At 49.9% G+C, this 17,924-nt stretch overlaps 1 protein-coding gene across 7 annotated transcripts; it reads right to left on the bottom strand.

Annotated features, from left to right (window-relative positions):
* Positions 1 to 6,577: 6,577 nt before the first annotated feature.
* Positions 6,578 to 17,394, bottom strand: Lto1 (LTO1 maturation factor of ABCE1). 7 transcript variants are annotated; one of them, XM_045137818.1, is made up of 6 exons: positions 17,183 to 17,394; positions 15,930 to 16,035; positions 14,446 to 14,516; positions 12,930 to 13,044; positions 8,226 to 8,335; positions 6,578 to 7,645 (listed from the first exon to the last, which is right to left on the bottom strand). In XM_045137818.1, the coding sequence occupies exons 1-6, from the start codon at positions 17,230 to 17,232 to the stop codon at positions 7,621 to 7,623; spliced, it is 477 nt and encodes a 158-aa protein (XP_044993753.1). In that variant the 5' UTR covers positions 17,233 to 17,394; the 3' UTR covers positions 6,578 to 7,620. The 7 variants fall into 7 exon arrangements, with proteins under 7 accessions (XP_044993753.1, XP_044993746.1, XP_044993761.1 ...); XM_045137811.1 differs by having other exon boundaries at positions 12,930 to 13,047; positions 17,183 to 17,391; XM_045137826.1 differs by having other exon boundaries at positions 6,578 to 8,335; positions 12,930 to 13,047; positions 17,183 to 17,390.
* Positions 17,395 to 17,924: the final 530 nt, after the last annotated feature.

The raw sequence follows: 17,924 nt of genomic DNA, 5'->3' as shown, positions 1-17,924 counted from the left end.
GCAGGACACCGTGGATCTTGGCTCAGATTCTGTTTTGCTTTTTAAATATTTAGTTATTTGAGCTGGGCGTGGTGGCGCACACCTTTAATCTTTAATCCCAGCACTCGGGAGGTAGAGGTAGGAGGATCACCATGAGTTCGAGGCCACCCTGAGACTCCATAGTGAATTCCAGGTCAGCCTGGGCTAGAGTGAGACCCTACCTTGAAAAACCACCAAAAATAAATAAATTAATTAATTAAATATATATATATATATATATATATATATATATATATATATATTTAGTTATTTGAGAAAGAGAAGGAGGAGCACCAGGGCCTCCTGTCATTGCAAACAAACCCCAGGTATCTGGTTTTACCTGAGTACTGGGGAATCAAACCTCGGCCTTCAGGCTTTGCAAGCAAGCGCTTTAACCAGTGAGATCTGTCCAGTCCCTTGGCTCCATGTCTCTCTGGGGTCTGTGAGGATAAATGGCTCCATATGCCTTACATACTGGCCTTTGGCTGTCCGTCACTGAAGGTCGTTGGTCTCATCATCTTCATCCCACTGAGGCCTAGGGCTGGCAGATGGGCTGAGACACTGCCGGTGTTCTGAGAAGCAGCCTCGGGCCATCCTGAATTCCTCCATGGGTCCAAGTGCACAGTCCTCAGGGTCCATGCCACCACTCCTTTCCACACCGCCAAATGACAACACACAGATTTTTGTGGGGCCAACAGTGATCCCCAGATCTGTGGCTTTGAAGAGCTGGACGAGCACAACCCCAGCTCCAGGTCAGGTCCCAATGGGCTCAAAGAGTGAAAGACAGGCTTTAAGAATGGCTGTGGAGGGCTGGAGGGATGGCTTAGAGGTTAAGGCATTTGCCTGCAAAGCCAAAGGACCCAGGTTCAATTCCCCAACACCCACATTAGCCAGATGCACAAGGGGGCACATGCATCTGGAGTTTGTCTGCAGTGGCTGGAGGCCCTGGCGTGCCCATTCTCTCTCTCTATCTCTCTCTCTCCCCCATTCCTCTCTTTCTCTCTTCCTCTTTCTCTGTCAAATAAATAAATAAAATTTAAAAACATAAAGAATGGCTGTGGAATCTGAGCTGTGATGTGAATGTGAAATGTTCCCTCACCCGACTGTGTGTTTGAACACTTGGTCCCCAACTGGTGGCGCTATTGTGGAAGCTTACAGAGCTCTCAGGAGGTGGAGTCTGGCTGGAGGAAGTGGGTCCAGAGCCGTGAGCCTTGAAGTTTTATAACCTGAGCACACTTCCTGTCTGCTCTTTGCTTCCTGACTCTGGCTGCAATGTGACCAACCACCTCACAGTTCTATATAGCTTGTGCCCTCCCCACCATGGTGGCCTGTCTGCCCTCAAATCCTAAGCCTAAACTAACCCTCTTACAAGCTGCTTCTTGCCAGGCATCTTGTCACTGCGACAAAGAACACTTGGGGAGCTGGGTCCTGAGGCTGTGCACGAAGACAGGGCTCCCTGCTTCCCCAGGACTCTGGAGGGAGCCAGGCAGCTCTGCAGAAGAGCTGCTGCTGGATCCAGTCGCTCCTGAGGTTTTCTCCCTTTATTCCAGGAGCCAAGCACTGCCCTTTGCTATGGGCTGTGTGTCACTAGGTTCTCAAAGCACCTCCTCTCTTACAGCTTATATGCACTTCCTGCGGTTCCTCTATTTAATACAGTATCTAGACACACAATGGGAGCTGTTGCCCAAGTTACACTTAGATGCTAACACGTTGGCTTTGCTTACCCGGGAGCCCAGTGGGGCAGGGAATGACTTATTGCTAGACGAAGACTGTTTAAACTTCTTCCACTTCCTACTCCTTTGGGTGGGTGAGCAGGGTTGAGTCTGTGTGTTTGTTAGGAGGTAGGGCCTCACTCTAGCCCAGGCGGACTTGGAATCCATAGTCCCTTTGAGCTCCCAGTGATCCTTCTCCCTCTGTCTCCCATGTGCTGGAATTAAAGGTGTGCGCCACCATGCCCAACCCACCCCCTTTTTGCCTCAAAAAAATTTTAAATAACTTTTTGTTGTTTTGTTTTTTCGAGGTAGGGTCTCACTCTATCCCGGGCTGACCTGGAATTCACTATGTAGTCTCAGGGTGGCCTCAAACTCATGGTGATGCTTCTACCTCTGCCTCCCTAGTGCTGGGATTAAAGGCATGCGCCACCACGCCTAGCTTAAATACGTTTTTTAAATTAATTATTTATTAACTTGCAAGCAGAGAGATAAGAGAGAAAATATGAATGGGCACACTAGAGCCTCCAGCTACTGCAAACAAACTCCAGATGCATGCACTGCTTTGTGCATCTGGCTTTATGTGGGTACTGGGGAATCAAACCCGGGTTGTTAGGCTTTGTAGACAAGCACCTTAACTGTTGAGCCATCTCTTCAGGCCTGCCTCAGAAAATAAGTATGCAGGAGGTAATCCAGTTTGTGTATGTCCAACTCCCAAGTGGCACAAAGGAATGGGAGAATTCTTCAGGCTGTCCCCTAAATATTCCAAGAAAGAAACCCAGATTTCTAAAGAAGCAGGCTTGGGAAAAACAAAAAGAAAAGCATGTCCTTTGCAACTTGCTCACACAGAGGATAGAAAACAATAGAACTTTCTTCTTTATCTTTTATTTGTTTATTTATTTATTTTTGGCTTTTCGAGGTAGGGCCTCACTCTAGCCCAAGCAAATGTGGCATTCGCTATGTAGTCTCAGGGTAGCCTCGTACTCACAGCAATCCACCTATCTCTGCCTCCCAAGTGCTGGGATGAGCGTGTGACCCACCAGGCTGGCTCTTCCTCATCTTTGAATAAAGCCTGCAGTTTACTCTTGTATTCTAGAATGTAAATTTGTTCAATTGACCTGTTGAATAGTAATTTTTTTAATGAGGCTCAAATGTAGTTATTCAAATGTAACTAGTTATGAAAATGGAGAATTTAAAAAATACTTTAATATTCAATATGATGTAATATGTTGCTTTATTTACCTGTTAAACTTCTTATTCTGGATTAAAAATTATTCCATGATATTTTAACTACTACACTGCCTTTGTGATGTGCTTAGCTCTTTTTGTACTGATGCCATTTTATAGCATTTGATTTTTGGAATGGTACCATATTGTTATTTGTTGCTTGCTTTACAAAAGTTAGTCTTGGGCTGGAGAGATGGCTTAGCAGTTAAGGCACTTGCCTACAAAGCCAAAGGACCCAGGTTCCATTCCCTAGGACCCACATAAGGCAGATGCACAAGGTGGCGCATGTGTCTGGAGTTTGTTTGCAGTTGCTAGAGGCCCTGGTGCACCATTCTCTTTCTTTCTCTCTATCTGCCTGCCTCTTCTTTCTCTTTGAAATAAACAAATAAATAGAATTTTTTTAAGTTAGTCTTGGGCTGGAGAGATGGCTTAGTGGTTAAGGCACTTGGCTGTGAAGCCTAAGGACCCAGGTTCAATTTCCCAGAACCTATGTAAACCAGATGTACATAGTGACACATGCATCTGGATTTTATTTTCAATGGCTAGAAACCCTGGTGCGCTTTCTCTCTCTCTCCCTCTCTCTCTCTCTCTCACACACATATAAAATAAAAGTCTTTTGCACATAAAAAAAATCAGTATTAAAAATAAAGCCAGGTGTGGTGGTGCACGCCTTTAATCCCAGCACTCAGGAGGCAGAGGTAGGAGGATCACCGAGAGTTTGAGGCCACCCTGAGACTACATACTGAGTTCCAGGTCAGCCTAGATTTAGGGAGACCCTACCTCGAAAAACCAAACAAAATATCATTTAAAAAATTAAAAATAATAACAAGCCCAATTCTTGAGTAAATACACATACACACACACCACACATATAATTTTACCATTTATTATAGATGAAAGCAAATTTGCATGCTAATGAGATGGATGTGTTGGTTTATTTTTCGATAAATAATGAAATCTTTGCTGAATATTCAACACTGCAGGATGTAGGGCAGCTTCCATGTTTTACAGTTGATCAATATTTTTTTAAATCATCATCAGTGCTGAGAATGCCCCTTCACAGAAGCACATAGCCCAAAATGACAGATATGTTTAGAGCCATTACAGAAACTATCAGAAAGTCTGTCCTAATCCCAAGCCGAATTCATTTAATGAGTTTATAAAATGTTATTTATTTATTTAAGAGCAAGAGCAGAAGAGAGAGAAGAGAGAGCTGAAAGATGAGGGAGCGTGTGAGCGTGAGCATTACAAGGCCTCCTGCCGCTGCGAATGGACTCCAGACACACGAGACACGTGGTTCCTCTGGCTTTATGTGGGTACTGGGTACGCAAACCCAGGCCATCAAGCCTGGCAAGAAAATTCATTTAACTGCCAAGCCATCTCTCTAACCTCAGTTAATGATTTTTTTTTAAACAAAACTCAAGTCAGCAACTCAAACTGCAAATTTTTAAGATCAAACATCTTTACACAGTATAATTCAAAGGTATATTAATTTGAAGTGCCGAGGAATGACAGTAGAAAAATATCAAAAAGCCTGTTTGGGGGTGCTGGAGAGATGGCTTAGCAGTTAAGGCATTTGCCTGCAAAGCCAAAGGATCCAGGTTCAATTCCCCAGGACCCACATAAACCCAGATGCATAACATGGCATATGCATCTGGGATTCGTTTACAGTGGCTAGAGGCCCTGGTACACCCATTCTCTCTCTACCTCTGTCACTCTCAATAAATAAATAAAATATATTTTTAAAAAAAACTGCTTTTAAAAAGGTCTGTTTTCTATAATCAGACTATTGCGTTTTTGTAGGAGCAGTGATCTGTGAGTGGACAAGTACAGGGCTGCAGTCACAGGATTCACGGATCTCGAATCTGACGGAGGCGTTTCGGGAAGCGTGCGTTGGCACTGCACGGTGTGATGGCCTGTGCAGACGCACGTGCTGCTCAGAACCACGGCCACAGCGACTCTGATGCCGCGTGGCAGAGAGTCGTCAGGCACATCTCCGAGCATTATGCATTTGAGTTTGAATTCATTTCTGGTGGTTTCACATTCATAAACCTTTCACTGCTGCCAGCTTTTTTTGTGTCCCCCACATTCAGTTGCACAGTCCAATTTATAAAGCTGTCTCCAGACCAGGTGTGCTGCACGCCTTTAATCCTAGCACTTAGGAGGCAGAGGTAGGAGGATCACTGTGAGTTTGAAGCCAGATTGGAACTACAGAGTATGTTCCAGGTCAGCCTGGGTTAGCACTAGATTCTACCTTGTTAAAAACAACAAGCCAGGCGTGGTGGGGCACACCTTTATCCCCAGCACTCCCCTTGGGAGGCAGAAGTCAGATGATCGCCATGAGTTCAAGGCCACCCTGAGACTACACAGTGAATTCCAGGTCAGCCTGGGCTAGAGTGAGACCCTACCTCAAAAACAAAACAAAACAAAAACCCATCGAACAAACAAAAGAACAAGCTGTCTCCAGACTGCCTGTGCCTGCAGAGCAGGGTCCAAGAATACATGAGGAACTGCTCTACTCAGAGAAATGGGACCCGTGCATGTCTCTTCTCTCCTCCAGGGCACACTGTGTGCGTCACAGAGCATGCAAGCGACCACACAATCTAGAAAAATCACTGGGAGTGGCATGCATCTCCTCAGCCCCTGGCATAGCTGGTGGGCTCCTGTCAATGCTGAGGCATGAGCAGCCATTTCTGGCAGACCTTGTCTTGTCCTTGTGAAGAGCTGTGGACTCCAAGGACAGACCGCCTGGTGCCTGAGACAGCAGCATCTTTCTGAGGAGCGGCTCTCCTGCTACCTGCCTGTCAAAGGCCTATCGGAGACCAGAGGAGCTGAGGCTAGGCCCTGGAAGAAGCTCCCACAGTTCCAGGCCGGGAAGCACCCTTCATGGCATGGTGGAGAAAGGACAGCACTGACGGGGAGGAGGACCTGACCGGTTTCTGTGTCTGCTACGACGGCAGCATGGCTGAGACAATGGAAACGGTCTCCTCTCCAGAGGCTGCAAGTGTGAAGCCAGCTGTCAGCTGTGTCTACTCACCTGCTTCTGGCAGCTTCCACCAGTCCTTGCATAACAGGGTGCTCAGGGGCCAGGAAAGTCCTTGAACCCCAAACCCTAGGTTTGTTTCTAATTTTAATCAAAGAATTGAATTTTTTTAACAAAAAGATTGAGAAGGATAATTATTAAACTATTATATTTATTGAGGGAAGTACAGAGCCAAGGAAAGGCACTTATGTGGCTAGAGATCGCACGTGGAGGACCTGAGAAAACCGTAGATAGGAGAGAGAAAGGGAGGTTCAAAGAGCTCCTGCCCTGTGGGGAGCTGGAAGGGGCAAAGAGCCCATGTGGAGGGTCAGGGCTAGGGGGCCTCTTCCTTCAGGTCAGCCTGGTCAGGCCTGGAAACTCACCAGCAGCTCGAAGTTCCCAAGTGGTCAGGCAGCTCTCAAAGCGTGCCCTCCCCTTGCAAACCTTACAGTGGTAGGCTGTCTTCAGCTCAGGTGAACCAGAGGGACAGCTAGTTGGTTAGGGCTCAGGAAGAGGCTAGCCCTGACACCAAGTTCCAAGGGCTAAACTTGACCAACCACAATGTTTAAATCAAAGACCTCCCTCCCAGGAGGGGTCCAGGTTGTCTGTGGAAAAACAGGTCTAGGGAATTAGGAAAGAGATAAGAAGTCAGGTCATTCTTGATTTCTAGCAAGTGCAAACTTTCCTGTCTGTTTTGCTTTCAGGGGTCCAGTCACCCTAACTTCCTATTCCCTCTCACTTGGCACCCCTTGCTCATGTCTACACAACCTGGGTCTCAACCTCCGTCTGTCTCCACTGGCTCCCCTGGGTCTGTGTGTGGAGCTCCTGGTGGCTTCCTCCTCCAGCCACTCACTTCTCAGCATCTAAGTATGAAAGGACCCGGCCATGCTGGATGGAGGGTCTTCCCTCCGGTACATCCCGAATGGAACTTTCAGCTTGCCGGGATCTGCAAAGGCCCTGCTTCCAAAGCATGCCACACTCACACGTGCAGGGCACCCTGACTTTGAGACTTCTTTTGGGGACATAATTCTACTAGTAGGTCTCCTGGAGCTCTTGAGGGCAGTCTTGTGAGCTCCTGTTTCAGAGGTACATATCCACTGGCAACAGCAAGGTCCACTATGCCCCCTGCAAGAAGAATGGGATCAGAACTCCCTAAGTCTTCAGGTCCATGACATGCAGAGGGTACTTGGGGTCTCCAGGTTCATGAACACTCTCCAGTGGGGGAAGACAAGTGTTCTGTCCAGGAAGAACCTAAGACAGAAATCCCCTCCAAGTCTGCAACCCATAGCCTGGATGATCAGCTGAAAGCAATGAGGGGCAGGGCCCTGCAAGGCACATAGAAAGAGGTCAGCCTGCTGAGGAGTCAGCAGCTGTGTGGGGAAGGTGATCAGCAAGGAGTGACTTTCCATCTTGGAAAATTACCTGAGGTCCTAGCTAAACCATGGCCACTGACCTCTGGTGGCTAGTTCCTAACCATCAGGCTTCTAGGGTCCCATGAGACACTGGGCAGAGTGTCATGTTTCTCTCTCACCACCTCACTTGTTTCCTGCTTTGCTCATCAGTTCTGTCGTCAACATCCAGGGACACTGGGATGAGCACCCCTGGCAGTTAATGTGGTCAACTTCAGGTTGACTCCTACGTCGGTCAAGGACAGGACAGCCGAGTAAACCTGTATTACAAAAGGAGTTTTTTAGACTGGCTTACAGGATACAGGCTGGGCAGTGCCAACGATGGCTGTCTGCATGCTGGAGAGGCTGAGAGGCCTCAGCAGTCCCAATCGGGGCTTGAAGGCCTGGAGGATTGCCTGGTCTTTAGTCCATGTTGGAAGAGTGCACAAGCCAGAGTCTGAGGTCAGTGAAGGGCAGCAGCAATAGGCTAGGTGCCCTCACCAGCAACGGGCAAGGGCGACCCAGCAACAAGCTCTGTTTTTCCCTCAGACCTCTACATCTGGCAGGACTGCCTGCTCGGGGTACACGTCTTCCCTACTATCTTCTCAGACAGCTGAGCGCCCTGGCTCGTGGCTCTCTGAAGGCTGCATCTGCTTCGGGAGAGACAGGCCCAGTGTGGAGCTTTCCTTGGGTCACTGCCTCTCCCACACCTCCCCACATGAGTCCTTTTTCACTGAATCTGTTTTTGCCTCCATCTGCTCAACTGGTGTGGCTGTGGATGAGAGGACATCTAGACAATGGCCCCAGGAAATTCACCGTTCAGCCAGCTGAGCTTCAGGAAGCCTGAGGTTTGCCACTTACTGCCAGCCCCAGATGGTGAGAGAAGTGTGGCCTGTTCTGCTCGTATTGAAGATGCAGTGCTGTGAGGAAGGTCCTAGTAGGAGGCAGAACTTCTCATTCACCTCTTCATCCTGTTACGACCAGGTGAAGAAGAACGTTTTAAGGTGAATGTAAGTCAATGCAAGACTCTGGTGTTCATTTGTAATGGCAAGAGACCCTGACATGCCCATACACACACATGTGCATGCATGCACAAATAAAAGTTTTTTTTTGGGGGGGGGGTTCAAGATAGGGTCTTGCTCTACCTCAGGCTGACCTGGAATTCAGTATGTAGTCTCAGGGTGGCCTTGAATTCGTAGTGATCCCCTTACTACTACCTTAAATAAAATATTAAGAGTAAATACAATGTGGCCTTGTTTTAGGACCAGGGCTGACTACTAAGCAAGCTACTGAGAAGCTAGAGCAATTACAAATGGAAGCATCCAGACGGAGGGGCTTGTTCTTGCTCACACCCCATACTAAATCAGCTCATATACAAAACAACATTGTGTGTGCATAAATGTGGGTATGCACATGCCACAGCACCCAAGTGAAGGTCAGCGACAACTTTTGGATCGCTCCTCTCAAACCTTCCCCCCTCCATGCCCGCGCCCTGTTCCCACCCCATCCGAGGCTGGGCTTCTCTCATCAGTCTGCTGATGTTCATATATATATTTGAGAGCAACAGGCAGAGGGAAAGAGATAAGAGAGAGAGAGAGAGAATGGGCGCACCAGGGCTTCCAGCCACTGCAAATGAACTCCAGATGCATGTGCCCCCTCATGCATCTGGCTAACAGGAGTCCTGGGGAATTGAGCCTTGAACCGGAGTCCTTAGGCTTCACAGGCAAGCACTTAACCACTAAGCCATCTCTCCAGCCCTGCTGCTGTTCTTTTTATACTCACTACAAGCTTCTAGGAAAATTCTCCCACTTGGTCCCATCACTGTACTGGGATTGCAGAAACCTGCCACGGCTTCTGGCTTGGGGCCTGGGAATCAAGCTCAAGAACTCAGGCTTGACAGGTGAGCACTTCAGCCACTGAGCCATCTCTCCAGATGCCAGCTTTATTCTTTATTGAGCTGCAGGATAGAAATGTGTCCCAGCAGCCACAGGCAAGCTACTGTTGGTGACTGAAGCCCTGTACTACTTTTCTAGCTGTGACAAAATCCACTTAGGTGAATAATGGCTTAATTTGGTTCACAGTTTGAAGGGATGCAGACCATCATGGTGGGGAAAGCCATGGCAGCAGGAATGAGAGGCAGTTGGTCCTATCACATCTGCAGTCAGGAAGCAGAGAGGTGACCACTTGTGTGTAGCTCCCTTTCTCCTTTATATCCAGTCTGGGAACCCAGCCCATGGGATGGCTCTGCAGACATGCAGGGTGGAGCTTCCCACCTGTTAAATCTCTCTAGACATAACCCCACAGACACACTCAGGGGTGTTTCCAAATTCAGTCCACTGACAATGAAGATGAACCATCACAAGCCCTATCAGAGACTTAGATTGTGAGTGTATTGGAGATACGGTCTATGAAGGGGTGATTAAGGTAGAAAGAGGTTACTGGTGTGGTTCTTAATGCAGACACAGGAAGCTGTCATGGAGCCCTAGGAATACACCCTACAGACGTTCTGGCAGGACGGGGGTCAGGCTAGCCTTGTCACACCTACCCAGGAGACACAAAGTTAAAGCCAAGGCCACATAAAAGCCACTCTTCCCACAGAATGGACGGATTGGATAGGACAAGGTGGCAGCAAACAAATGGCTTCTGTGTACAAGTAATGGAGGCCAAAGCAGACAGTTGCACGTGGCAGGGATACTCAGAGGCTCACAGAACATGTGACTTGGGGGCAGGTCAGCAGCGCTATGGTGATATCAAGGACCAAGGACCCATTGCTTTGTCACACTAAGGTACAGGCTCAGCCACAGCCGCTTGCCTGTGCCGGTTTCGGTGGCCACTACTCATCAGACAACAGCCAGAAGAAATATCACCTCTTGGGTCAGGAAGGCGGCTCAACGCCTAGAAGTGCTTGCTGTCTGAGTGTGCATTTCCCAGGATCCGCATAAAGCCAGGTGTGGAAGCACGGATCTAATGCCAGCCCTCCTACAGTGAGACAGGGAGTCTCCAGAGGCCCACAGGCCAGCGGGGAGTGAGACTGTTTCAAACACAGTGGAGGGTGAAAATACCCGAAGGTATGCTCTGACTTGCACGCATGCGCCGTGGCACACACGTACTCACACTCACACCAGACATATGCACAAACACATACAAAAGGTTTTTGAAAAAAAAAAGAAAGAAAAAATAAAATTTAGGGGTGGTAGCACAGGGCTTTAATTCCAGAAATTGGGAGGCTGAAGTAAGATTGCTGTGATTTCAAGGTCAGCCTCGAGCTATAGAATTCCAGGTCAGCCTGGGTCAGAATGAGACCCTGTCTCAAAAAGAAAAAAAAAAGGGATTAAAAAAAAACAACAGGCGTGGTGGTACACGCCTTTAATCCCAGCACTCCCGAGGCAGAAGTAGGACGATCACTGTGAGTTTGAGGCCATCCTGAGACCCTACCTTGAAAAACAAAAATAAATAAATAATAAAAATAGTAAAACACAGCTGGGTGTGGCGGCACACACCTTAAATCCCAGCACTGTACTCGGAAGGCAGAGGTAGGAGGATCACTGTGAGTTGGCGGCCAGCCTGAGACTACACAGTGAATTCCAGGTCAGCCTGGGCCCCTACCTCAAAAAAAAAGCAACAAAGAAAACCACTACCCTTTCCTAAGGAATATGTCAACTCTCAAGGCAGACCCCTAAAATCTCAGCAGTAGCAGCAAGAGGAGCTGCCCATTTGTAACCAAGGGATGGCAGTGACAGGCTGCTAGGGAGCTCTGTCCTTATGCCATCCAGGTGGCCTGTCAGGGTGACACAGGGTGCTAGTGACTGGGTTACGTCCTCCAGGAAGGTAGGTGGTACAAATGATCCCAGGCAGACTTTTGCTTTAAAATACATATTTATTCTCTTCAAGTCTAAAAGTAGTATATGATGAAAACAGGTAACTTAGGAAACACAAGAATCCAAGAAAGGTCCAGCGTCAGGGCATTCTGAGCCCAGCACTGGAGAAGCACGGCGGAGAGCTCCAGCTGGGAGGAGCAGCTCAGAGGAAGGCAGAGCTCTGGACACTGCGAGCTCTTGAAGGGCAGAGCCAGCACCCCAAGCTTTAGGCACTAATGCCATTCCTCTCCCTGGCATGGCTGAACTGATGGAATGAGGGAAGAGGGCACTGGCTCCCACAGGGGATCTCCTAGGGACTACCATATTGCCAGCTTGGGCTGTGCAGGTGCCCTGCCTAGATGGTCTGGAATGGTGTTTAAAAAAAAAAAGTAACAGTGCTGGTACAAGCCTGTGATCCCAGCACTCAGCAGACTGAGGCAAAGGGATTGCTATTTGAGGACTGCTTCACTATGTAGAGATTCTGTCTCTACAAGAAAATGAAGAAAACACCGAATGGTATGCACTCCATGATGCCACCTCGCTGCATCCCTGCCCACAAGGCCTACGCAGAGTGAAGCAGCACTCCGAGGACCAGCCCCCGCCTGCAACACTCACACGGCAGCCAGCCTCGGCTCCAAGTAGCTATCCCATGACCACTTCATACCACTGAACAATGAGCGCCCCTCAGCTCCCTGGGGACTGACTGACCCCATCCAGGCAACTGAGCCCAGTGGAGCCCTGAGCTCTGAGTGCTCAACAGGCACCAGGCCCTCCATGGTGGATGGCAGAGGTCCTAGCCATGAAGGTGCCAATCTGCACATGCTGGAGATTGCAGAATATATATATATATATATTTTTTTTTTTTTTTTTTTGAGGGGGGGAGCCAGTTCCACAGCTAGGCCCTCAGACAGAGTGGCTCCACCTCATCTCCTAAACAGGACCAATACCCACCTCCCAGGCTGCTGAAAGGTGGCAAGAACACAGAGGGTGTGGAGGCTCAGCAGATGACACAGGGTTTGCCATGAACTCCTAATGATTCTATTCCATGCCTGCCATCCATCCATCCCTCTTTTCTAAAAAAGTGCTCCCAAGACCGGGCTTGGGGATAGCCAGACTGCTAAAGGGGAGAGGCAGCAGGCAGCCTCAGCACAGAAGGTCCACAGCCAGGCCCAGAAGGGCAGGCCCAGGTGGAGAGGCGTGGGGCCACCTCAGCGACCCACCCAGGCAGAAAACCTCGGGTAAAGAGGCCACACTTGGCCCTCCTTACAGAACAATGACCACCCCTCATCACTTCGCCTTTAATCACATTTTGAGCACTTAGCATGCAGACATCTGTTCCTGGATGACTCCTTTTTGTTTGACTGTCATCCTCAAAATAAAAGCCCGGAGCCTTCCACAGTGATGTTAAAGTCTGGCTGAACACCAAGCAATGAGCAAAGCTGAAATCATATCAAAGAGAGACATATCATTACATCCTGTACACTTCTGCTCACAGTGAGGACACGACCCCCACACACTAGCCTTCCTCATCCCACACCAGCCTGCGGCCTGTCACCCACCTGCAGGTGAAGTCCTTAGGATACAAGGACACAGAAATGAGTCTCCATGAGGACTACTCATGGGGCACCCACATTCCAGCATGCCTTTTTACTCAAGGGCTCCTTTCTGGCTCCACCCTGGCATTCCCCAGGGAGAATGAAGAACAAACCTGCTTGAATTTTCCTCTGATTTTGTCTAGGTCTTCATGCAGCTTATCGTAAGTGGGGTCATCATAGGGGAACTTCTCGATCATGCCAATCAGTGCCTCCACAACCTTCATCTTTCTGCTGTAGAACAGAGAAGAGAGGCTGCTGGCTGGGAGACGACAAGTCAGGCAGAAGACTAACCCCGCAAGGGTGCTGATGACACCTCCCACCTCATTCTGTGGGAGCACTCACTCCCCAAAGGAGCCTCGCTCCATTCCAGGTTCACAGGCTGGGGACAAGGGAGACTGCTGCAGAGGGATGATAGCTGGGCTCAGCTTTGACTGTCACCAATGACTCCACCTGGATCAGGCTGTCCTGTCACTCCCCAGGACTCGGAGGAAAGTCCCATCACCTGCAGGTGACAGGGACATCAGAGAGCAGGTTCCCAGAAGCTCCACTCTCAGTGGCAATCATCCTTGCTCTTACACTTCTCAATATGGACACAGCCTAATCACAGAAACTCAGAGCTTCAGCTGCAAGGATGGCTCCTCAGGGCAGGGCACTGTGGGTTTGTTATCACCCCTCCTCCAGCCCCTCCTTCTCCAGGCCAGGCCAGCAGATGAGGAGATGGTGGCAATGACAGCCTGAGCACACATCTCTGCTCCCCTAGGCTGTACACCTTTTACCCAGCGGCTCTTCTCTGGCCTGAGGACACTTGAGGATGGGACAGGCTCATGGGGACTGGGCAGGGAGAACTCAGTAAGGCCAATGCTAAGGCTAGACAACACACACAGAAACTCACGCTCACACAGGGCTGCCACAAGCCAGAGAGGTCTGCAGCACCTTAGAACACATGCTAGCCAGGTATGGTGGCACACCTTAACCTTAATCTGGCCAGGTATGGCGGCACACACCTCTAAGCCCAGCACTTGAGAGGATGAAGTAGGCCTGCAGTTAATTGGAGGTCAACCTGGGGTACAGAGCCTGTAAAATGCACTGTGGCTGGATAGAGGGCACTGTGGAAGACGGAGCCAACCCTTCTGAGGCCTCCTCACACCAAGATTATTCTGGTCTTCTTTGTTTGGGTTTTCTGTCACTGTTGGTTGGTTGGTTTTTTTCAGGCGGGGTCTCACTCTAGCCCAGGCTGGCCTCAAACTCACAGCAATCTTCCTACCTCAGCCTTCTGAGTGCTGAATTACAAGTGTGAGCCACTACACCTAGCTCTATAGTAATCTTTTCATCACAAACTCAAGCAAGGGCCAAGCAAGAAGGCAGGATCCATCCTCTATTATTTTAGTGGATGGGATCTAAAAGCCATACGGCACAGTAGTGACTGGGGAAAACGAGAACGCTCTAGAGACCTGATGCTGACCAGGGCTCATCAGTGCCTATAATGTGCCCAGCTCTATTTCTGACTTCTTAGAGACATCCCGGGTGACACTGTCTTCTCCCCGTTTACAGAAGAGACTGCACACCATGAGCAGCGCACTGCTCCTCCTGCCCCATGAGCTGGGGAGGGGAGGAAGGAGCCACCCTCACCTGTCTTTCTCGCCAGCACTGCTGTGCAGCAGACACTTCCAAGCAAGAGCAAAGCCCTGGTAGCACCCGATCTGCAAATTGAAAAACATCCAAGAGTGACATTTTGAAGGCCCTGGCTGTACTGCATTGAGCACCAATAAGGCACAGCACAGGCTTCCACAGTTGTTCTGGAAGGACCCGCTGAGCATCAGGCAATGGAAACTGGACAGTGCAATCACGCGTGGAGCAGCTGGCCTCCGAGATGACATCAATAATGCTCACGCCCACAGCTGTGCCCTGATAGGTCTGCCTGACTGGCGCTCCTAGGACTTGTGTAAGCAACAGACTGCGGAGGGAAGGCAGGAAGAGTGCGTTGATGTCTGAGGCTGGGCAAAGACGGTGGTGTCGTCACTTCAACCATGCTCTCTTGTGCCACTTGCTCGGGAGTCATGAAGACATGTGAGCAGCGCCATGTGCTGTGAGTGTGCCACAATGGGGGCAGATCTCTCCCCCGGGCCCCAACCAAGCCTTCAGACCAGAGCGCAACCTCATGAGACACTAAGCCAGAGCCACCCGACTGAAGGCTCCCAAACTGATGACCCTCCAAAAACATGTGGCAGAGACTGAGAAGGAAGGTGGCTCAGTGGTTAAAGGAGCTTTGCTTGCGAAGCCTGTTGGCCCACTGTTCAATTCCCAAGCCACACATGTAAGGTGGACGCAAAAAGTGGCCCAAGTGTCTGGTGTTCATATGTGGCGGCAAGGGGCCCTGGTGTGTACGTGCCCCCCATATGTGTGAAAATAAAATAAATGTATTTTATAGAAAGAAACTGTGAGATAGCCAAAGCATGTAGTTTTGGCCCATACATTCTGTGGGGACCTCATACTGAAAGCATGGTGGCTTCCTAGGGCTCTGGCAGGAAGGGTCAGGTATCAGGAGGAGTGGCCCATCCAGGACAAAGAAGAGCAAAACTGTGCACTTTAAGGAATTTTGATGTACACATGGGTATCCAGTCTTTGCGTGAGGATGCAGCTGGCTGAGAACACAAGACAGCACTGACATACTTGTACATAAGGTGGCCAAGGACTGGCTTTCTCACCCTTCCTTCAGATGCCACAGTTCTGTGCTAGGAACACTTCACCATCAACATACTGTCCAGGCCACAAACGACCACACCACTGGGGCCTTGCAACATTAAAAGGAAAAGGCCTGAACATCAAAGGGAAACATAAACTGCTTTTGTATTCTAGGCAGGTGTTTTTCCACTGAGACATATCCTTGCCTTTTGGGTGTTTTTTTTTTTTTTTTTTTTTTTTGAGGTAGGGTCTCACTCTGGTCCAGGCTGGGCCTTTTGGGGTTTTTATGAGAGAAGATCTCACTATGTAGCTCAGGCTTGCCCTGGGGCGCTCACCCCTCCTGCCTCAGCCTGCCAAATGCAAAGCAACCTCAGACAGGCGTGCCACCACACTGGTCGAGGAAGCCCTTTCTACGTGAGGTTTCCACTTACCTCAGATGCAATTCTGGCTCCATGCTCCGTTCCGTACTGTCTTCCTTCAAGTATACCCAGACTACTGCCTTCTTCATAGCCTTCCTGAAAGCCTTCCCCATGGAATCTGTTCATGGAGAAACATGCTTCCTCAGATAAACAGATAAAAGCTGCTTCTTTTTTTCTTTTCTGGAAAAGCTTTCCTCTCATGTCATGTAGACCCCATCAGACAAGGCACACCAGAGGAGAGAAAGCCCAGTCATAAAATAAAAAGCAAGTTCCAAGCCCAGTTCTACCACTTCCTGAGTCTCCTCTAGGCACTTCCTATGCCTTATTTATTTATTTACTTATTAGTTTTTTGAGACAGGGTCTCTCTATGTTGCCTAGTCTGGCCTTGTACCAGCAACAATCCTCCTGCCTCAGTCTCCTGAGTGCTAGGATTTCAAGTAGAACCACCATAACCCAGATCACTGTGCCGCCAGAAGCCCAGATTCCTTCACGTATAAAAAAAAAGTGAGCTACCCCAATGACTTCCAAATGTGGAAAATTCCAGAAGCCCACAAGGAAAATTTATTAGATACAACCACCACCCCCATTCCTTGACAGTATGGTGTAAGGCTCAGCAATCTACTTTCAAAACCTAGGTTACACATTAAAAAAAGAGAGAGAGAGAGAAAATGCCATTAGACCATCACAAATGTGTGATGGCTGGGGTGCTTGGAGAGGTTACTGACAACTGCCACTGTCAACCTGCCGCTAACACACGTGAAGGGAGTGTTTGGAATACCCCACGAGGCAGTAAGTGGTGGGTGACCATCTGTGGAACAGGAGGAACCAGGACCCATTTCCCCGAGCAGGACTGGAGCAGTCAGCCGGGGAGGAGCACTCCTCTCGGATTCATGCACAGACAACAGAGAACAATGAGAGGCCCGGATGGTGAGGGTTCAGGGCGGCGGTGTGCCGGGTCACAGCCCGAGCACTCCCCCGGGGGCTAGTGGATGGCAGGGGAGCCCGCCTCACACATCCATCAGCGGGCCCATGAATACTGCCGTATGTTCGCCAATTAAGGGACAAGAGAAAGCGACAGGTCCCAGATGGCAAGGGCGCGTGGCACCGGAGGACGGGGAGTCCCCGGAGGCCGAGCAGATGCAGGGGCAGCGGCGGGCCTCGGGAGGCGGACCGAGCAGCTGCGCACGCGCCGCCGGGGCGGAGCAGGAAGAAGGCACACCTGCCCGCGGTTGCTAGGGTCCCACGCCCCGGCCTTCGTCACTCACCTCTCATCCGCCATCACGATGGCATCGAACATGTCCTGACTCCCGGCCATGTTGCCAGCACGGCCCGCCCTCGACCCTCTGATTTCCGTCCCCTAGTGTCGAGGTCGCCAAACCACCAAGAACAGCCACATAAACGCCCCGATTACCTAGCAGGCAAGGGCCACTTCCGGGAACCGCCGCGCGGAGCAGGCTGGGTAAAAACGGCAAGCAAGAAGATACAAAAATAGAAGAAGGTTTACGCGTGCGCGGTCGTGCGGTGGGCGGAGCCTCAGTCGAGTGAAGCCCCGCCTCCTGCGTTTAGCGGCCTCCTTCTCTGCCCGGCGGTGGGCGGGTTCGTGTGCGCCCGGAGCGTCCGTTGGGCGGCGCGCGGGGGCGCCGGCCAGCCTCTGCGGTTCATCTCTTCATACACCGAGCAGATGGGGTCGGATTAGCAAATGTGACTCGTAAAGAAATTAGAGAACTTGTCAAAGATCTGGCTTCCGTTCTAGACGCTCTGGCTATGGCATCCCGAGCAAGTCGAGAGGCCGAGTGTGTTGTGGCCCCGGAGACCCGGGATGCCTGCCGCACCCCTGTGACTAGGGAAAAGGGGGCTGAGACACCCCATCATCCATCCGAGAGGACAGATAATAAATATTGCCACCCTGCCACCCGCTCGCGAAATGTCATCAGATGGCTTTGAAAACGAAAAAGGTTGTGTGTGCTAGTTCCCTTGTTTTTTTTTGGTCTTTTTATGATTTTGTCT

Source organism: Jaculus jaculus, chromosome 1 (assembly GCF_020740685.1).
Source record: "Jaculus jaculus isolate mJacJac1 chromosome 1, mJacJac1.mat.Y.cur, whole genome shotgun sequence".
NCBI classification, from domain to species: Eukaryota; Metazoa; Chordata; class Mammalia; order Rodentia; family Dipodidae; genus Jaculus; species Jaculus jaculus.
The sequence above is the reverse complement of the archived record's forward strand: the minus strand, read 5'-3'. Positions and strand labels throughout refer to the sequence as shown.